Raw genomic sequence first — 17451 nt, 5'->3', positions numbered from 1 at the left:
ATGTCTTACAACAGGAAAAGCAGTATGAGGCATAAGAATTGAAAAGGAAGAAATAAGACTCTCTGCAGGTGACAAGATAGAATATCTGGAAAACCCCAGACTTTGGGGCCTAGAGAACCAATGATAAAACTAACTCAAACAATAAAAGAATTCAGCAAGGTTAACATGAAAAAAATCAATGTCTTCATATACAAAAAAAAATAACCAACTACAAGATATAATGGGAGAGAAAACCCCGTTGACAATAGCAACTAAAAAGTAAAATACTTAGAAAAGTAATTTGATACTAAAATCCATGTGGAAAAATAAACATGCCAGAGCAACTAGGCAAACACTGAAGAGAATGACCCCTGAGAGAGGACCAGCCCGACCAGGTACGAATGTGGACTGTCAGTCTAGGGAAAGCATGAACTGCAAACAAACTCTGCACTCTTCATAGCAGGTTTGTTTCTGGCTGTAGTACAGGTGTAGCAATTCTGAAACTATGCTATGCATACTGCAGGGCTGAGCAGGTGAGTGAATGTGTTGATGTGTCAGAGCCAGGGCAGATATAAACACGGAACAGGGTAAGGCACGAAAGAGCCCTGTGGGGTTAGAGGCTAAAATCAGAGGCATCAGTATCAACCCATGATTTCTAAGACACATGCTTCCCTAGCCCTGTGTAGTCAAAAGGCATAGAAGCGGGGACCCTCCCACAGTGCCAGGGGAACCAGGGCCCTGTGAAAAAATGGCTGATTCCAGTACAAGGGTAGCAAAGGGACAAGAACCCAGAACACCCTGCTGTGCTAGAAAGTGCTCAAAAGGCACAGGAGCCAGCTTGAAGTGACTCACTGGCCAAATCTGGGACAACTTGAACACCAAAATAAGTAAGGATGATTGACTATAAAGCACTAAATAAAACAGAAGCCCACACAGCCTCTTCCCTAGAGTAGAGCGCTGACTGATACATCTGGGGGAAGTGGTACGTGCAAGCCTTGGTAATGACTGGTGCAGGAAGAATCAGCACTGGGGGCTAAATCTGGTCTGGATTTTGGAGGGGTTCCCGTGACTGTGTGATAGGGGTGCCTCCCTGGGCATAAACTGTGCAAACAACATGGCTTATGCTGAACATCTGCATTCCCCCGGGAGTCTAGCCACCCCTGGAGTTTTGCTGTGTGTCAGGCAGAGGCTGCCTATGTGCCTGGTCCAATAAAAACCCTGGGCGCCGAGTCTCCAACGAGCTCCCCTGGTGGATAGCATCTCACATGTGCTATCACACTTGTTCTCGGGAGGAAGCACATCCCACGTGACTCCACTGGGAAAGGCTACAAAGCAAAGTCAGCAAAGGCAAAAGGTGCACGGGGTGAAGGGGAGAACAGGCGTGAGCTTTGAGTCCTTTCTCATTAAAACTACAAAAACTACTTCTGCATCCTCAGTTTCAAGTTAAAATGTCACAGTATGTAACGATTTATATATTTTGTATACGCTAAATGGTTGTTTTATTAGAGTCAAACAGACAGGAAGAAATGACCCACAGAATTTTCTATTCGTTCATGAAACAATAATTCCGTCAAGAATGGGTTCACGAACACAGAACTGCCAAGTACGAGTGAAGGCCACAGTGCCCGCAGCTGCAGCGTCCCCTCACTCGATGGGCTTCCCAGAGCACCTCCTGCACCAGACACGGATCGTGAGGTAGGAGACACAGTCCCCTGCCCCCAGAGAGCCCGCAAACCAGAACCAGAGACAAACAAGGATTTGTAAGTACAGTAACTGTCATGATGGTGAGTACAGGGTGTTATGAAAACAAAGCTGAAAGTAAATATTAAAAAGACCTAGTGCCCACTTGGCTACAGTGAGATGGCTCACAAGAACTGGAAACACAACTAAGACTATATTTGGTGATCACCACGAGTGCCCCGCGCTGGGCCAGAGCAGAAAATAGGCCACGGCAAAGCCACGTGCTTGGCTGAAGGATGGAGAAAAGAGAAGACTACCAAAAAATTAAAATTAAAAAGTAAATTTCAAAAAGTATAGCTGTCTTAGCGAAACCCAGACCTCTGAATCTTAACCCCATTCTAAGACACGTTCTTGTAACTTTTCCCTTTAAATGAATACTTACACAGCATTCCGTCCAATAAATATGAAGAAAGGGGAATGTGAGCAGAGCCTTGTTTCCTTCTTTGGGCAGCAGCTCCTCTTTGAATTGAACAAAGTTAGATTCTAGGTGAATCATCTTTGGAGCTCGGCCATAGGACCTATAAACAATTTTTAACAAGTCACTGAGAAAAATGAGAATGCTTAGCAGAAAGAAAAGGAGAAAACGACAACAATTTAATCACATCTATGAGTTCAGAAGTACAGATAGGGCACTAAGCCTGAACTGCAGCGATTACATATGCTATCTGAAAAGACGCTGTAACTTAGTTTAAACACAGCCCACATGGACATGTCAAGGCTCCCCATAAATCTGTCGGCTTTACTTTGCTTGCAACACCGACTTCTGGGGAAAATGGATGTTAACCTACAGTCACTATAAAAGAAGAAAAGAGTCTCCCAATTGTCAAAAGTGCTGTGTGAAGCTATCAAAGCTTTAAACTGCTCAAATACTTTTGTGACAACCCGTATTATCCAAAAAAGAGAACTGTCTGGTGAAAAAGAACAGGTTTCGTTCACATAGCATAAATAAAATAGTGGTAACCACCCTCCTCCATTTTTTCTCAACCCAAGACCAAAGGACACATAGAGCAATCCCACAAGCTACACTCATCTAATCTATGGCTATCAGAGGGTATGGGTGCTGTTTTTATTATACTTGTAAAAATAAATTATGCTACATGCATCTTTTTTCCATACCTCTATTCTTCACCTCTAGTAGTTGTATCTCTTTCAAATATCTATAGCTGGATTTTGTACTTTTTATCCAATCTAAGGAGTGCCGGTGATAAATAAGCTGAAACCAACCAAATTTAATGTGATTATGCTTGAACTTGTGGATTTTCTATTTCAGGCTATTTTTTCTGTCCTTTGAGAGATTAATCAAGTTTTCTTTTTCCATCCTTTTTCTCTGTTAGTCTGAAAGCTTAACCATCTATTTCTTTTCTGCTGTTGGTTACATTTTAATTTTTAACATGCATAAACTTACATTTCCCTCTCAAAGACTGCAGTAAACGTCTGCCTCTCCTTGAACAAGACAAAGCTAGTGCACTGCCTGCTCTCTGCTTTCCTCCAACCTGACATTTTAGATCGTTTGATTCGTAAAAGCACTGACACCACAATGTAGCACAGCACTTATGACTTGCTTGCTGGCCGCTGCTTCCTTTATCCTGTGAATTCATGGTTCATTTTCCTTTTTCTTGAGATACATTCCTTAATTATTTCACAGAGAGTAGCACAGTTTCTGATCATACATGTCTGAAAATGTTTCCCAACGATCTCCATCTGGTGGCAAGCAGCAAATATACAATGTGAAGAGCACTCTGGAGAGAACACGTGTGGTGCCATGCGGCCAGAGTGGCAGATCAGGGCCCCCGGCCATCCTGGGCCCAGCTGGCATCCTGTCTCTCCCAAGGCTCGGGGGAGGCTGAGGCAGTCTTCCCGCTTGTATGAGTACGAATAATACAGAACTCTAGATTCAGAGGTACTTGCCCTCAAGGCCCTGCTTAAATGCTATATTTTATGCTACACTTTAAATGCTGTTAGAGACTGCAAATGCGGTTTTTCTTTTCTCCCTGTTGCTTGGCGTGGCTTTCTATTCGCTTTGTTTTCATTCTGCTTGACATTCAGCGGCCCCTGCAATCTCCGAACTCACTCCTGGGAGAATTTTGACGCCAGTTCTCCAAGCATCGCCTGTCCTCCACCCTCTCTATACTCTCCTTCTGAAACATCTTCTACAGGGACATTGAAACTTCTGGACTTGGCCTTCACGGCTCAGCTTTCCTTTCACGCCTCCAACTCCAGCTCTCAGCATTCAACCCCGGAGTTTCCAAGCGCAATCTCCCAACTCACTACTTTGCTTTTCAGCTACACAGCAGTTCACTGCATCAAGTTTCTGCTTCAATCTTTTCCCCCCAAGATCTAATCAATTAATTTAACATTTTATCAAAGTAATATATATACACTTTAACATGTCAAGTAGTACTAAAGAGCTTTACACACACACACACACACCACGGCAGAGGGAACGCGGCCCGGGCCTTCGAGTCACCCCTTTCTACCCCTCGCCTACCAAGGGCCTGGGCCCCGGGTCCTATCACCTGTCAGGGACTCGCCTGCTTCTCAGGGAGCCACCTCTGCAGACACAAGGGCTCAGCTTTCCCTCCTATTCCTCTGTCCATCCTCCTTCTCCCAAAGAGGCATCCACATCTCTGCTGCCGCCACTTCTGCCCTCCTCTGTCCTTGGACATTTCTCGTTCTCTTTTCTCATTTAGTTTTCAAGAAGGTGAAGAGATGAAGATACGTGTTAAATCTACGCAGTGTCTCTATTTCATTTTCCCCCATAACCCCCTTCCTGTCTCTTCTGTCTTTCTGAATGTTTCAGTCACGTATACTATTGGAAACCCTTTACACATTACTCCATTTCTTCAGGCATTAAACTCTTCCGTTTGCTGGACTATTTTCTCTCATTCACAGCACTGGGCCTCTTGAGACGCTGAATAATTTTTCTGTAAGAGAATTCTCCCACATTCTGTACACTCTTCATATTACATGTAGGTAATTAAATACATTCCTTGTAACACTATAATCGGGCACAAAAATTAGACTAGATTCAATAGAGAGCCCGGGTAAGTCATCTAGAATGTTAACTCTTCAAGTTAGTAGATTACAAACTGGTGATCAGAAAGGAATAACACAGCAAGAATCAGAATTACATGAACCTGAGTAACAACAGGAAATTCTTCACACACCTTGGCTAAAATCAGATTACCAGTATTAACAAGTCACAACCCAAACATTTTCTACAAATAGTATCTAATCTTACCAGAAATTAGTCTTCCAGTAAGATAATTCAAAGTCAATTACTTCCTCAGAACAAGTCATTAGAGGAACAATTACAAACAATAGGGCAAACAGGAGGATTGATCTGGTTTCCCTCCTAATTTTTTTTTATAAATTTATTTATTTTTAATTTTTACTTTTGGCTGTGTTGGGTCTTCGTTGCTGTGCGTGGGCTGTCTCTAGTTGCGGTGAGCAGGGACTACTCTTCATTGCAGTGTGCAGGCCTCTCATTGCAGTGGCTTCTCTTGTTGCAGAGCATGGGCTCTAGGTGTGTGGACTTCAATAGTTGTGGCACACAGCCTCAGCAGTTGTGGCATGCAGGCTCAGTAGTTGTGGTACGCGAGCTCTAGAGCGCAGGCTCAGTAGTTGTGGCGCACGGGCTTAGCTGCTCCGTGGCATGTGGAATCTTTCCAGGCCAGGGCTCGAGCCCGTGTCCCCTACATTGGCAGGCGGATTCTTAACCACTGTGCCACCAAGGAAGCCCCTCCTTCATAATTTTTAAGTAACATCTTTCTGTGCACTTGCTCACCCTTAAGAGAAAAGCCAGGAGCTCAGGGCAGAGAGAAGGCCTCATAAGAGAGCAGACAGAGGCAACGGCTCTAATGTGGAATCGGAGTGTGCGTCTCCTTTCCAAAATGCCATGAGGAATCAGAAGCCATCCCTACAAAAGTGGGCCTTCAGCTCAGAAGAAGTGTCCCATTTCTACCATCCTATGTCTTGTCAAGAAAATCAACACATTCCTTAGAGAAGAAGGTCCACAATTACATGGCTCCACTCAGTTTCCTGAGAACTTAGCCTTTAACTCTTACTACTTCACTTGCTCACACAAATGCCTACAAAACGAGGAGGGAGATGCAGCGAAAACCAGAGGCACCGTACCTTCTCCATTCCATCGGTTCTCTTGGAAGCTGCTGGGAGAGCGTCGGATAAATAGAGGTAAATAAATTCTGATCTCCAGCACCTACAACAGGAATAAAAATGGCATTTTAAGGTAAATATAGGAAAAATGGACTCTAAAATTTATTAATTAGTATTTTTAGGCAACTTAATAATTTAGCAGAATGACATCACAAAACAAGATTTTTTCATATCTTTAAATAAGTGGTCTCAAGAAAAGCCAGCACTCGACATGTGACCTAACTAACCCTCGCCCAGCCTCTCTGAGGTGGGTATGATTCTCCCCACGAGGAGGAGGGGGAGGGTCAGGAAAGTGGAGTCACCTGCCGGGGTCTGACAGCTAAGGAGGCGGAGCGGGCCCAGCTCCAGCCAGCCTCACCCCTGCGTCAGCTCATACCGCTGCTGCTCTCTTCATCTTGGACAAAACAGCCATGAAACTCCAGGCAGAAAAGGAAACCCGGACAAGTGAACATGAGTTTCTTCACCAAAATAAGCTTGATACGCACCCAAATGCCACTAGGAGCCGAGCCATACAGTACGCTCTCTGTGCCCGTGCCCCCCAGGACACCGGACACGCCTGCTCTCGCCGAGTCCACACGGGAAGTCCTGGAGGCAGACCCGACCTCACGGCCAAGAAGGGGGAGCACAAAGCTGGCTGGCTGCGGAGACCAGTAGACCAGTGAGGAACCCAGGAGTGTCTGAATTCACATGCTAAGCTGTGAATTCAGCTGTTTCAACCTAGCTTTGACGGAACTGAAAAATCCACTTAGCTCTCATAAAATGATAGCGTAACCATATCGCACTTAGGCTTAAAAAGAACCTTTCAGGGCTTCCCTGGTGGCGCAGTGGTTGAGAGTCTGCCTACCAATGCAGGGGACACGGGTTCAAGCCCTGGTCTGGGAAGATCCCACGTGCCACGGAGCAGCTGGGCCCGTGAGCTACAAATACTGAGCTCTGCGCGTCTGGAGCCTGTGCTCCGCAGCAAGAGAGGCCGCGACAGTGAGAGGCCCGCGCACCGCGATGAAGAGTGGCTCCCGCTTGCCACAACTAGAGAAAGCCCTTGCACAGAAACGAAGACCCAACACAGCCAAAAATAAATAAATGAATAAATAAATTTAAAAAAAAAAAAAAAAAGAACCTTTCAGTAGATGACTCAAATTCTTATACTCAGAGGATCCTCTAACTTTAAGCAAAACCATTTTCCACTTGCTTTTCTATTGATCTTAAAGAAATCATTGGAGATTGATGTAGGCCATTAACACATTTGCTTATTTTGCTATCATGAGCCCGCCCAAAAAACCAAAACAGGGGCTTCCCTGGTGGCACAGTGGTTGGGAGTCCGCCTGCTGATGCAGGGGACGCGGGTTCGTGCCCTGGTCCGGGAGGGTCCCGCATGCCACGTAGCAGCTGGGCCCGTGGGCCATGGCCGCTGGGCCTGCGTGTCCGGGACCTGTGCTCTGCAACGGGAGAGGCCACAGCAGTGAGAGGCCCGCGTACCGCAAAAAACAAAACAAAACAAAACCTTCCCCAAACCACATAACACTGTCAAGTGACTGCTGAGAGGAACGGTGTTTCTGGGCAGCTGAGCTGCTTATCAGAGAGGCTGTGGGGCACAGTGACTGGACACAGATGCTGAAAGGCTGATGGCCTGGTTCCCACCTAAGCTCCACCAGCTACCAGGTGAGTAAGCATGGGGAGACCACCAAGCCTTTCTGTGCCTCGGGGACCATCTGTGAAATGGGAAAATAAGAATAGCTCCCAACAGGGCTGTGGTGAGACTGAGTGAGTCAACACAAATAACTCTGAACAAGGCCTGAAACAAAGTAAAATCCTTAATAAGGGTTACTATTAATAATTTATTGTTGACATAAAAACAACTTTTATGTTTTAACTCATTTTTCATCATGTTCATTTATTCGGTAGTTGTCTTAGAAATCAAAACAAGAAAACCTTCAGTTAGCTTCAGATTCCTTATCTTTGAGTGCCAACTCCTGCTGTCTCTTTTAAAGGTTCTAAGATTAACATATAAAAATCACTACACTTTGCTAAACAGTAATTAGGGCAAACACATAGAAGCTTTCTCCTCTTTCACTTAGTTATATATATATATGTATATATATATATGGTCCTTGCAATAAAGTCTCACATAAAGGTACAGGGGGCGGAGTCAAGATGGTGCACTAGGAGGATGTGGAATTCGTGTCTCTGAACAACTAGGGCACCTACCAGGCACCAGTGGGGGACCACAGACACCTAAGGGGACAGGACGAACCCCCAACAACTGGGTAGGACATGGGGCATGGGGGGAGTGAAGAGGGAGGAGAAGTGGAGGCAGGAGGGGACTGGGACCCCTGAGGGGCGGCTGGGGGAGGGGAAGGGATCCCACACCTGAAGGGGGAAATTGGGGGACCACTGGGAGGGCAGAGAATCAAAAGGGAGAGTGGCCAGGTTTCCCCTGCCCAGGAGCCTAATGAGATCCCGGGCCTGATCCCATGCCTACTGAGGCCTCCTTCAGCTGCGAGGGTTCCGAGGGAATGGGAGGGAGGGAAGGGGGAGCAAAAGTAAAGGCCAGATTTCCAGGACCAGCACCCCTGAGGGGCAGCTGGGGGAGAGGAGGAGTTCCTACACCCGGCGGGACCCACCCATGCACCGTTAGGGGTCCAGCAGCAACAGGGGAGATCCCGGGGGAGATGGTGGGGAGGGGTGCGAAGGAACAGAAGGGAACGGGGCCAGCACTTTCCCTGTCCACTTAGGCACCAGGGAGCCTGTTGGGCTCCCGGGCCTAATCCTCTGCCCTCCCAGCCTCCCTCCTGCTGTGCAGAGCCCAAGCCCCGCCCCTACACTCGGAGACCCCCTCTGAGACTCCCTCCAAGGCGCTGGGACCAAGTCCCACCCACACAATCCCACTCAGGGCCCTACCTCCAGACTCCGGAGCTCCACACTCCAGAGGCCCTCCTTTCCACGTGCTGCATCTCCCCTTCCGCCCTAAGCAGAGGCTCCACCCCATGCTCAAACGTCACCCCCCAACCCGCCTAGGTCCCGCCCCACCCTAAACCCCGCCCCTGCCTAAGTTCCACCCCCACCTGAACTCCGCCCTCAGAGCCAAGGCTTCTTTTTCTTGTTGTTTTTTCCTCTTTTAGATGGGGGTTCTGTTTCACCTTGTTGATTCATTGTTGTTGATTCTTTTATTTTTCCTAATAAATCTTTTATTTTTCTAATTTTATTTTATTCTTTATACTTTGTTAGTGTTCTCTCCTTTTGTCTTGTTCACCCCCCCTTTTCTTTCTTTGTTTTTTTTCTGTTGTGGTTTTATTTTACTTTGTTGCAGTTGTTTCAATTATAGTTTTATTTTCCCTAATATATCTTTTATCTTTCCAATTTTATTTTTTTATTCTTTGATATTGTACTGCATCTTTTTTTTCTTTCTTCCTTCATTTTTTTTTTTTTTTTTTTACTGTCCCATAAAGCTTGTGAGATCTTGGTTCCCAGGCCAGAGGTCAGGCCCGAGCTCCTGTGGTGGGAGCTCTAAGTCCAAACCACTGGACTAACAGAGAAACTCAGACCCCTGGGAATATTAATTGGAGTGAGGACTCCTGGAGGTCCTCATCTCAGCACCAAGACCCAGATCTATCCAACTGCCTACAAACTCCAGTGCTTGACATCACAGTCCAAACAACCAGTAAGAAAGTAATACAGCACCACCCATCAAAAAAAAAAAGACAAAAAAATGTTACAGATGAAGGAGCAAGGTAAAAACCTACAAGACCAAATAAATGAAGACGAAACAGGCAAGCTACCTAAAAAATGAATTCAAAATAATGATAGTAAAGATAATCCAAAATTTTGGAAACAGAATGGAGAAAATACAAGAAACATTTAACAAGGACCTAGAAGAACTAGAGCAAACAAACCAGTAATGAACAACACAATTACTGAAATTAAAAATACTCTAGAAGGAATCAATAACAGAATAACTGAGGTGGAAGAACGGATAAGTGAGCTGGAAGATAAAAGGGTGGAAATAACTGCCAGGGAGTAGAATAAAGAAAAAAGAATGAAAAGAATTGAAGACAGTCTCACAGACCTCGGGACAACACCAAACACACCAACATTCAAATTATAGGGGTCCCAGAAGAAGAAGAGAAAAAGAAAGGGTCTGAGAAAATATTTGAAGAGATTATAGTCGAAAACTTCCTTAACATGGGAAAGGAAATAGTCAATCAAGTCCAGGAAGCACAGAGAATACCATACAGGATAAACCCAAAGAGAAACACACCAAGACACATATTAATCAAACTATCAAAAATTAAATACAAAGAAAAAAATACTAAAAGCAGCAAGGGAAAAGCAACAAATAACATACAAGGGAATCCCTATAAGGTTAACAGCTGATCTTTCAGCAGAAACTCTGCAAGCCAGAAGGGACTGGCAGGACATACTTAACTAAAGTGATGAAAGGGAAAAGCCTACAACCAAGATTACTCTACCCAGCAAGGATCTCATTCAGATTCGATGTAGAAATTAAAACCTTTAGAGACAAGCAAAAGATAAGGGAATTCAGCACCACCAAATCAGCTTTACAACAAATGCTAAAGGAACTTCTCTAGGCAGGAAACACAAGAGAAGGAAAAGACCCACAAAAACAAACCCAAAACAACTAAGAAAATGGTAACAGAAACATACATATTGATAATTACCTTAAATGTAAATGGATTAAATGCTCCAACAAAAAGACATAGACTGGCTGAATGAATACAAAAACAAGACCCGAATATATGCTGTCTACAAGAGACTCACTTCAGACCCAGGGACACAAACAGACTGAAAGTGAGGGGATGGAAAAACATATTCCATGCAAATGGAAATGAAAACAAAGCTGGAGTAGCAATTCTCATATCAGACAAAATGGACTTTAAAATAAAGACTATTACAAGAGACAAAGAAGGACACTACATAATGATCAAGGGATCAATCCAAGAAGATATAACAATTTTAAATATTTATGCACCCAACACAAGAGCACCTCAATACATAGGGCAAACGCTAACAGCCATAAAAGGGGAAGTCGACAGTAACACAATAATAGTAGGGGACTTTAACACCCCACTTTCACCAATGGACAGATCATGCAAAATGAAAATAAATAAGGAAACACAAACTTTAAATGACACATTAAACAAGATGGACTTAATTGATATTTATAGGACATTTCATCCAAAAACAACAGAATACACTTTCTTCTCAAGTGCTCATGGAACATTCTCCAGGATAGATCATATCTTGGGTACAAATCAAGCCCTGGTAAATTTAAGAAAACTGAAATCATATCAAGTATCTTTTCTGATCACAACGCTATGAGACTAGATACCAATTACAGGAAAAAAAATGTAAAAAATACAAACAAATGGAAGCTAAACAATACTTTACTAAATAACCAAGAGATCACTGAGGAAATCAAAAAATACGTAGAAACAAATGACAGTAAAAAAACACAATGACCCAAAACCTATGGGATGCAGCAAAAGCAGTTCTAAGAGGGAAGTTTATAGCAATACAATCCTACCTCAAGAAACAAGAAAAATCTCAAATAAGCAACCTAACCTTATATCTAAAGCAATTAGCGAGAGAACAAAAAAAAAACCCCAAGGAGGGAAGAAGGAAAGAAAAGAAAGAAGGAAAGAAGGAAAGAAATCATAAAGATTAGATCAGAAATAAATGAAAAAGAAATAAAGGAAACAATAGCAAAGATCAATAAAACTAAAAGCTGGTTCCTTGAGAAGATAAACAAAATTGATAAACCATTAGCCAGAGGCATCAAGAAAAAAAAGGGAGAAGACTCAAATCAACAGAATTAGAAATGAAAAAGAAATAACAATTGACACTGCAGAAATACAAAGGATCATGAGAGATTACTACAAGCAACTATATGCCAATAAAATGGATAACCTGGGAGAAATGGACAAATTCTTAGAAAAGCACAACCTTCCTAGACTGAACCAGGAAGAAATAGAAAATATAAACAGACCAATCACAAGCACTGAAATTGAATCTGTGATTAAAAATCTTCCAAGAAACAAAAGCCCAGGACCAGATGGCTTCACAAGCGAATTCTATCAATCATTTACAAAAGAGCTAACACCTATCCTTCTCAAGCTCTTCCAAAATACAGCAGAGGAAGGAACACTCCCAAATTCATTCTACGAGGCCACCATCACCCTGATACCAAAACCAGACAAATATGTCACAAAAAAAGATATCTCTGATGAACACAGATGCAAAAATCTTCAACAAAATACTAGCAAACAGAATCCAACAGCACATTAAAAGGATCATACATCATGATCAAGTGGGGTTTATCCCAGGAATGCAAGGATCCTTCAATATACACAAACCAATCCATGTGATACACCATATTAACAAACTGAAGGAAAAAAAATCATATGAAAATCTCAGTAGATGCAGAAAAAGCTTCTGACAAAATTCAACACCCATTTATGATAAAAACTCTCCAGAAAGTAGGCACAGAGGGAACTTACCTCAACATAATAAAGGCCATATATGACAAACCCACAGCCAATATCGTTCTCAATGGTGAAAAACTGAAACCATTTCCTCTAATATCAGGAACAAGACAAGGTTGTCCAGTCTCACCACTATTATTCAACATAGTTATGGAAGTTTTAGCCACAGCAATCAGAGAAGAAAAAGAAATAAAGGGAATCCAAATCGGAAAAGAAAAAGTAAAGCTGTCACTGTTTGCAGATGATGTGATACTACACACAGAGAATCCTAAAGATGCTACCAGAAAACTACTAGAACTAATCAATGAATTTGGTAAAGTAGCAGGATACGACATTAATGCACAGAAATCTCTTGCATTCCTATACACTAATGATGAAAAATCTGAAAGAGAAATTAAGGAAACACTCCCATTTACCACCACAACAAAAAAGAATAAAATGCCTAGGAATAAACCTACCTAAGGAGACAAAATACCTGTATGCAGGAAACTATAAGACACTGATGAAAGAAATTAAAGATGATACAAACAGATGGAGAGGTATACCATGTTCTTGAATTGGAAGAATCAACATTGTGGAAATGACTATACTACCTAAAGCAATCTACAGATTCAATGCAATCCCTATCAAACTACCAATGGCATTTTTCACAGAACTAGAACAAAAAAAATTCACAACTTGTATGGAAACACAAAAGACCCCAAATAGCCAAAGCAATCTCGAGAAAGAAAAACGGAGTTGGAGGAATCAGGCTCCCAGACTTCAGACTATACTACAAAGCTACAGTAATCAAGACAGTATGGTACTGGCACAAAAACAGAAATATAGATCAATGGAAAAGGATAGAAAGCCCAGAGACAAACCCACACACACAGACACCTAATTTATGACAAAGGAGGCAAGAACATACAATGGAGAAAAGACAGCCTCTTCAATAAAGTGGTGCTGGGAAAACTGGACAGCTACATGTAAAAGAATGAAATTAGATCACTTCCAAATACCGTACACAAAAATAAACTCAAAATGGATTAAAGACCTAAATGTAAGCCCAGACACTATCAAACTCTTAGAGGAAAACATAGGCAGAGCACTCTATGACATAAATCACAGCAAGATCCTTCTGACCCACCTCCTAGAGAAATGGAAATAAAAACAAAAATAAACAAATGGGACCTAATGAAACTTAAAAGCTTTTGCACAGCAAAGGAAACCATAAACGAGACGAAAAGACAACCCTCAGAATGGGAGAAAATATTTGCAAACAAAGCAACTGACAAAGGATTAATCTCCAAAATACACAAGCAGCTCGTGCAGCTCAACATCCAAAAAACAAACAACCCAATTCAAAAATGGGCAGAAGACCTAAATAGACATTTCTCCAAAGAAGATATACAGATTGCCAACAAACACATGAAAGGATGCTCAACATCACTAATCATTAGAGAAATGCAAATCAAAACTACAATGAGGTATCATCTCACACCGGTCAGAATGGCCATCATCAAAAAATCTACAAACAATAAATGCTGGAGAGGGTGTGGAGAAAAGGGAACCCTCTTGCACTGTTGGTGGGAATGTAAATTGATACAGCCACTATGGAGAACAGTATGGAGGTTCCTTAAAAAACTGAAAATAGAACTACCATACGACCCAGCAATCCCACTACTGGGCATATACCCTGAGAAAACCATAATTCAAAAAGTCACGTACCACAGTGTTCACTGCAGCTCTAATTTACAGTAGCCAAGACATGGAAGCAACCTAAGTGTCCATCAACAGATAAATGGATAAAGAAGATGTGGCATATATATACAATGGAATATTACTCAGCCATAGAAAAGAATGAAAATGAGTTATTTCTAGTGAGGTGGATGGACCTAGAGAATGTCATACAGAGTGAAGTAAGTCAGAAAGAGAAAAACAAATACCGTATGCTAACACATATATATGGAATCTAAAAAAAAAAAAAAAAAAAAAGGTCCTGATGAACCTAGGGGCAGGACAGGAATAAAGATGCAGACGTAGAGAATGGACTTGAGAATACGGGGAGGGGGAAGGGTAAGCTGGGACAAAGTGAGACAGTAGTATTGACATATATACACTACCAAATGTAAAACAGATAGCTAGTGGGAAGCAGCTCAGCTCGGTGCTCTGTGATCACCTAGAGGGGTGGGACAGGGAGGGTGGGAGGGAGATGCAAGAGGGAGGGGATATGGAGATATATGTATACGTATAGCTGATTCACTTTGTTATACAGCAGAAACTAACACAAGGTTGTAAAGCAATTATACTCGGATAAAGATGTTAAGGGAAAAAAGAAAAGAAAAGAAGAGAAAAACCTATGTACAGAGTAAACAAATGAAGTGCCTCTTACACACCCACTCCCAAGTGTCCCCCACAGGAAATCCTGTTATACGATATAAAACTTATAAAACTTATCTAAGTGGAGACTATAAAGTAAAAATTTTTCTTATATTCAATCATAAAATAAATCTTTAATCTGTGTCCTAAATTTAATTTTAAAAGATTATAGGTCAATTAGCACATCTGTCAAGGGCAAAGACGTCATCTGACAATAATTGGGGACTTAACAAGTGACCATTCGATCTCAGTGCCTGTTAGGAGCTAAACCACGTCCCTGCAAAATTCATGTTGAAATCCTAACCCCCAGTACCTCTGAATGTGCCTGTATTTGCAGATAAGGTCTTGAAAAGATGACTACGTTAGAATGAGGGGTTTAGAATGGGCCCTGATCCAATCTGATTGAAATCCTTATAAGAGAAAATGTGGATACACAGACTCTGGGGTGGGAAAAGACCGCATGAGGACACAGCAAGAAGAAGGCTGGCCACCTCCAAGCCAAGGAGGGAGGCCTCAGAAGCCAACCCTGTCGACACTTTGATCTGGACTTCCAGCCGCCAGAACTGTGAGAAAACAAGTTTCTGTTGTTTAAGCCACCTAGTCTGCGGTATTTTGTTATGGCAGCCCTAGCCAACTGATACAGCACCCCTGATTTACATTTGAAGGTCAAATTCTTCTCACCCATTGAAATTCTACACTGATTGAACATGAAGAAAAGCCTCCATGATTTTCTCAGAATATATAGCTATTATTAATGATAATACTCCTAAGTCTTTATATTGAGTATTATGAAAAATAGAGATGTCTTTGAAAATGAGCTATAGAGAGCCAGAGCTCTAAAAGAGAGGGACAGGAAAGAGCTTAGGTGTAAAACCCCGAAAGAATTAAATCTAGGCTTATGTGATAGGTAATTAAATTAACAGTGTATACTTTGTAGCTCCCCAAAATAGCCCAACCACTTAGCAGAAAAGCCATTCGAGTTCTGAGGTCTGAATTGTAAGAGCCACTTTGTTTTGATCCCATGGGCAACAGGGGCATGAGAAAACCCAATAAGGATTCAGTTGTTAAAAAACAGCTACTAGAAGCAAAAATGAGGCTTAAGATTGATGTGTTCAGAGAACCCTGTTCAGAAAATTGCTGTGTTTATTTTTCTTACTCAAGAGGCCTATTAAAAGAGTCAACTCAGACTATTTATTTCAACAACTAAGATTTCTTTCTTTCTTTTTTTTTTTTGGTGAGAGAGGGGAGACATCAAAATAATTTGTAAAGGTAATTCAAACCACAATCCCATTAATATTGGGCTGGCCAAAAAGTTCCTTCAGTTTTTAAGTAAAAATAAAATACATTTTTCATTTTCACCAAGAACTTACTGAACAACGTTTTCACTGTTTTGGCCCACTACCTCTGCCATTTTTCAGGCAACTTCATAATTCCATCTTTCCAAAGATTTTTATCGTTTTGTTTTGTTTTGTTTTGTTTTTGCGGTACGCGGACCTCTCATTGTTGTGGCCTCTCCCGTTGCGGAGCTCAGGCTCTGGACGCGCAGGCTCAGCGGCCATGGCTCACGGGCCCAGCCGCTCCGCGGCATGTGGGATCTTCCCGGACTGGGGCACAAACCCGCGTCCCCTGCATCAGCAGGCGGACTCTCAACCACTGCGCCACCAGGGAAGCCCCAAAACTTTTTATCTTTTTGAGCAAAGAACTGTTCCAGGTGCCTTTTACAGTCTTCCAGGGAATGGAAATTTTTTCCATTAAGAGAATTTTGTAAAGACCGAAATAAATGGAAATCTGAAGGTGCAATGTCTGGTGAATATGACGGATGAATCAGAACTTCCCAGCCAAGCTGTAACCGTTTTTGCCTGATCATCAAAGAAACATGTGGTTTTGTGTTATCCTGATGGAAGATTATGTGATTTTCTGTTGACTAATTCTGGATGCTTTTCATCGAGTGCTGCTTTCAGCTGGTCTAACGGGGAGCAGTATTTGTTGGACTTAATTGTTTGGTTTTCCGGAAGGAGCTCTTAAGAGAGGACTTCCTTCCAACCCCACCATATACACAACATCACCTTCTTTGGATGAAGACCGGTCTTTGGTGTGGTTGGTGGTGGTTCATTTCGCTTGTCCCGTGATCTCTTCCATTCCACATTATTGTACAGTGTCTACTTTCCATAGTCCATCACAACTTGTTTTAAAAACGGAATGTTCTCGTTATGTTTCGGTAGAGAATCACATGCAGAAATATGGTCGAGGATTTTTTCGCCTATGTGGAACCCAAACATCAAAGCGATTCACATAACCAAACTGGTGCAAATGCTTTTCGATGCTTGATTTGGATATTTTGAGTATGTCGGCTATCTCCTGCACGGTATAACGTTGATTGTTTCTCAATTATTGTTTCGATTTGGTCACTATCAACTTCAACTGGTCTACCCAACCGTGGAGCAGCATCCAGTGAGAAATCTCCAGCACGAAACTTCGCAAACCACTTTTGGCATTTCGATCAGTCACGGCACCTTCTCCATACACTGCACAAATCTTTTTTTGTGTTTTCAGTTGCGTTTTTACCTTTCTTGAAATAATCTAAAATAATATGCCGAAAATGCTGTTTTTCTTCCACCTTCAATATTAAAATGACTACACAAAAATTCACCAATTTTGGTAAGTTTTTTTTTTTTAATGCATGCTGATAATGACA

At 42.3% G+C, this 17451-nt stretch overlaps 1 protein-coding gene across 5 annotated transcripts in view; it reads right to left on the bottom strand.

Annotated features, from left to right (window-relative positions):
* The window catches only part of TRAPPC10 (trafficking protein particle complex 10), a 100818-nt gene that overhangs the window by 65733 nt on the left and 17634 nt on the right, over window positions 1-17451 (bottom strand). For all 5 annotated transcript variants that reach the window (XM_032629970.1, XM_032629969.1, XM_032629966.1 and 2 more), the window contains exons 2-3: window positions 5857-5938; window positions 2102-2237 (exon numbers count right to left, since the gene is read on the bottom strand). In XM_032629970.1, the coding sequence (XP_032485861.1) occupies window positions 2102-2237; window positions 5857-5938 (218 nt within the window). The remainder of the gene's footprint in view (window positions 1-2101; window positions 2238-5856; window positions 5939-17451) is intronic.

Source organism: Phocoena sinus, chromosome 4 (genome assembly GCF_008692025.1).
Source record: "Phocoena sinus isolate mPhoSin1 chromosome 4, mPhoSin1.pri, whole genome shotgun sequence".
Lineage (NCBI taxonomy): Eukaryota > Metazoa > Chordata > Mammalia > Artiodactyla > Phocoenidae > Phocoena > Phocoena sinus.
The sequence above is the reverse complement of the archived record's forward strand: the minus strand, read 5'-3'. Positions and strand labels throughout refer to the sequence as shown.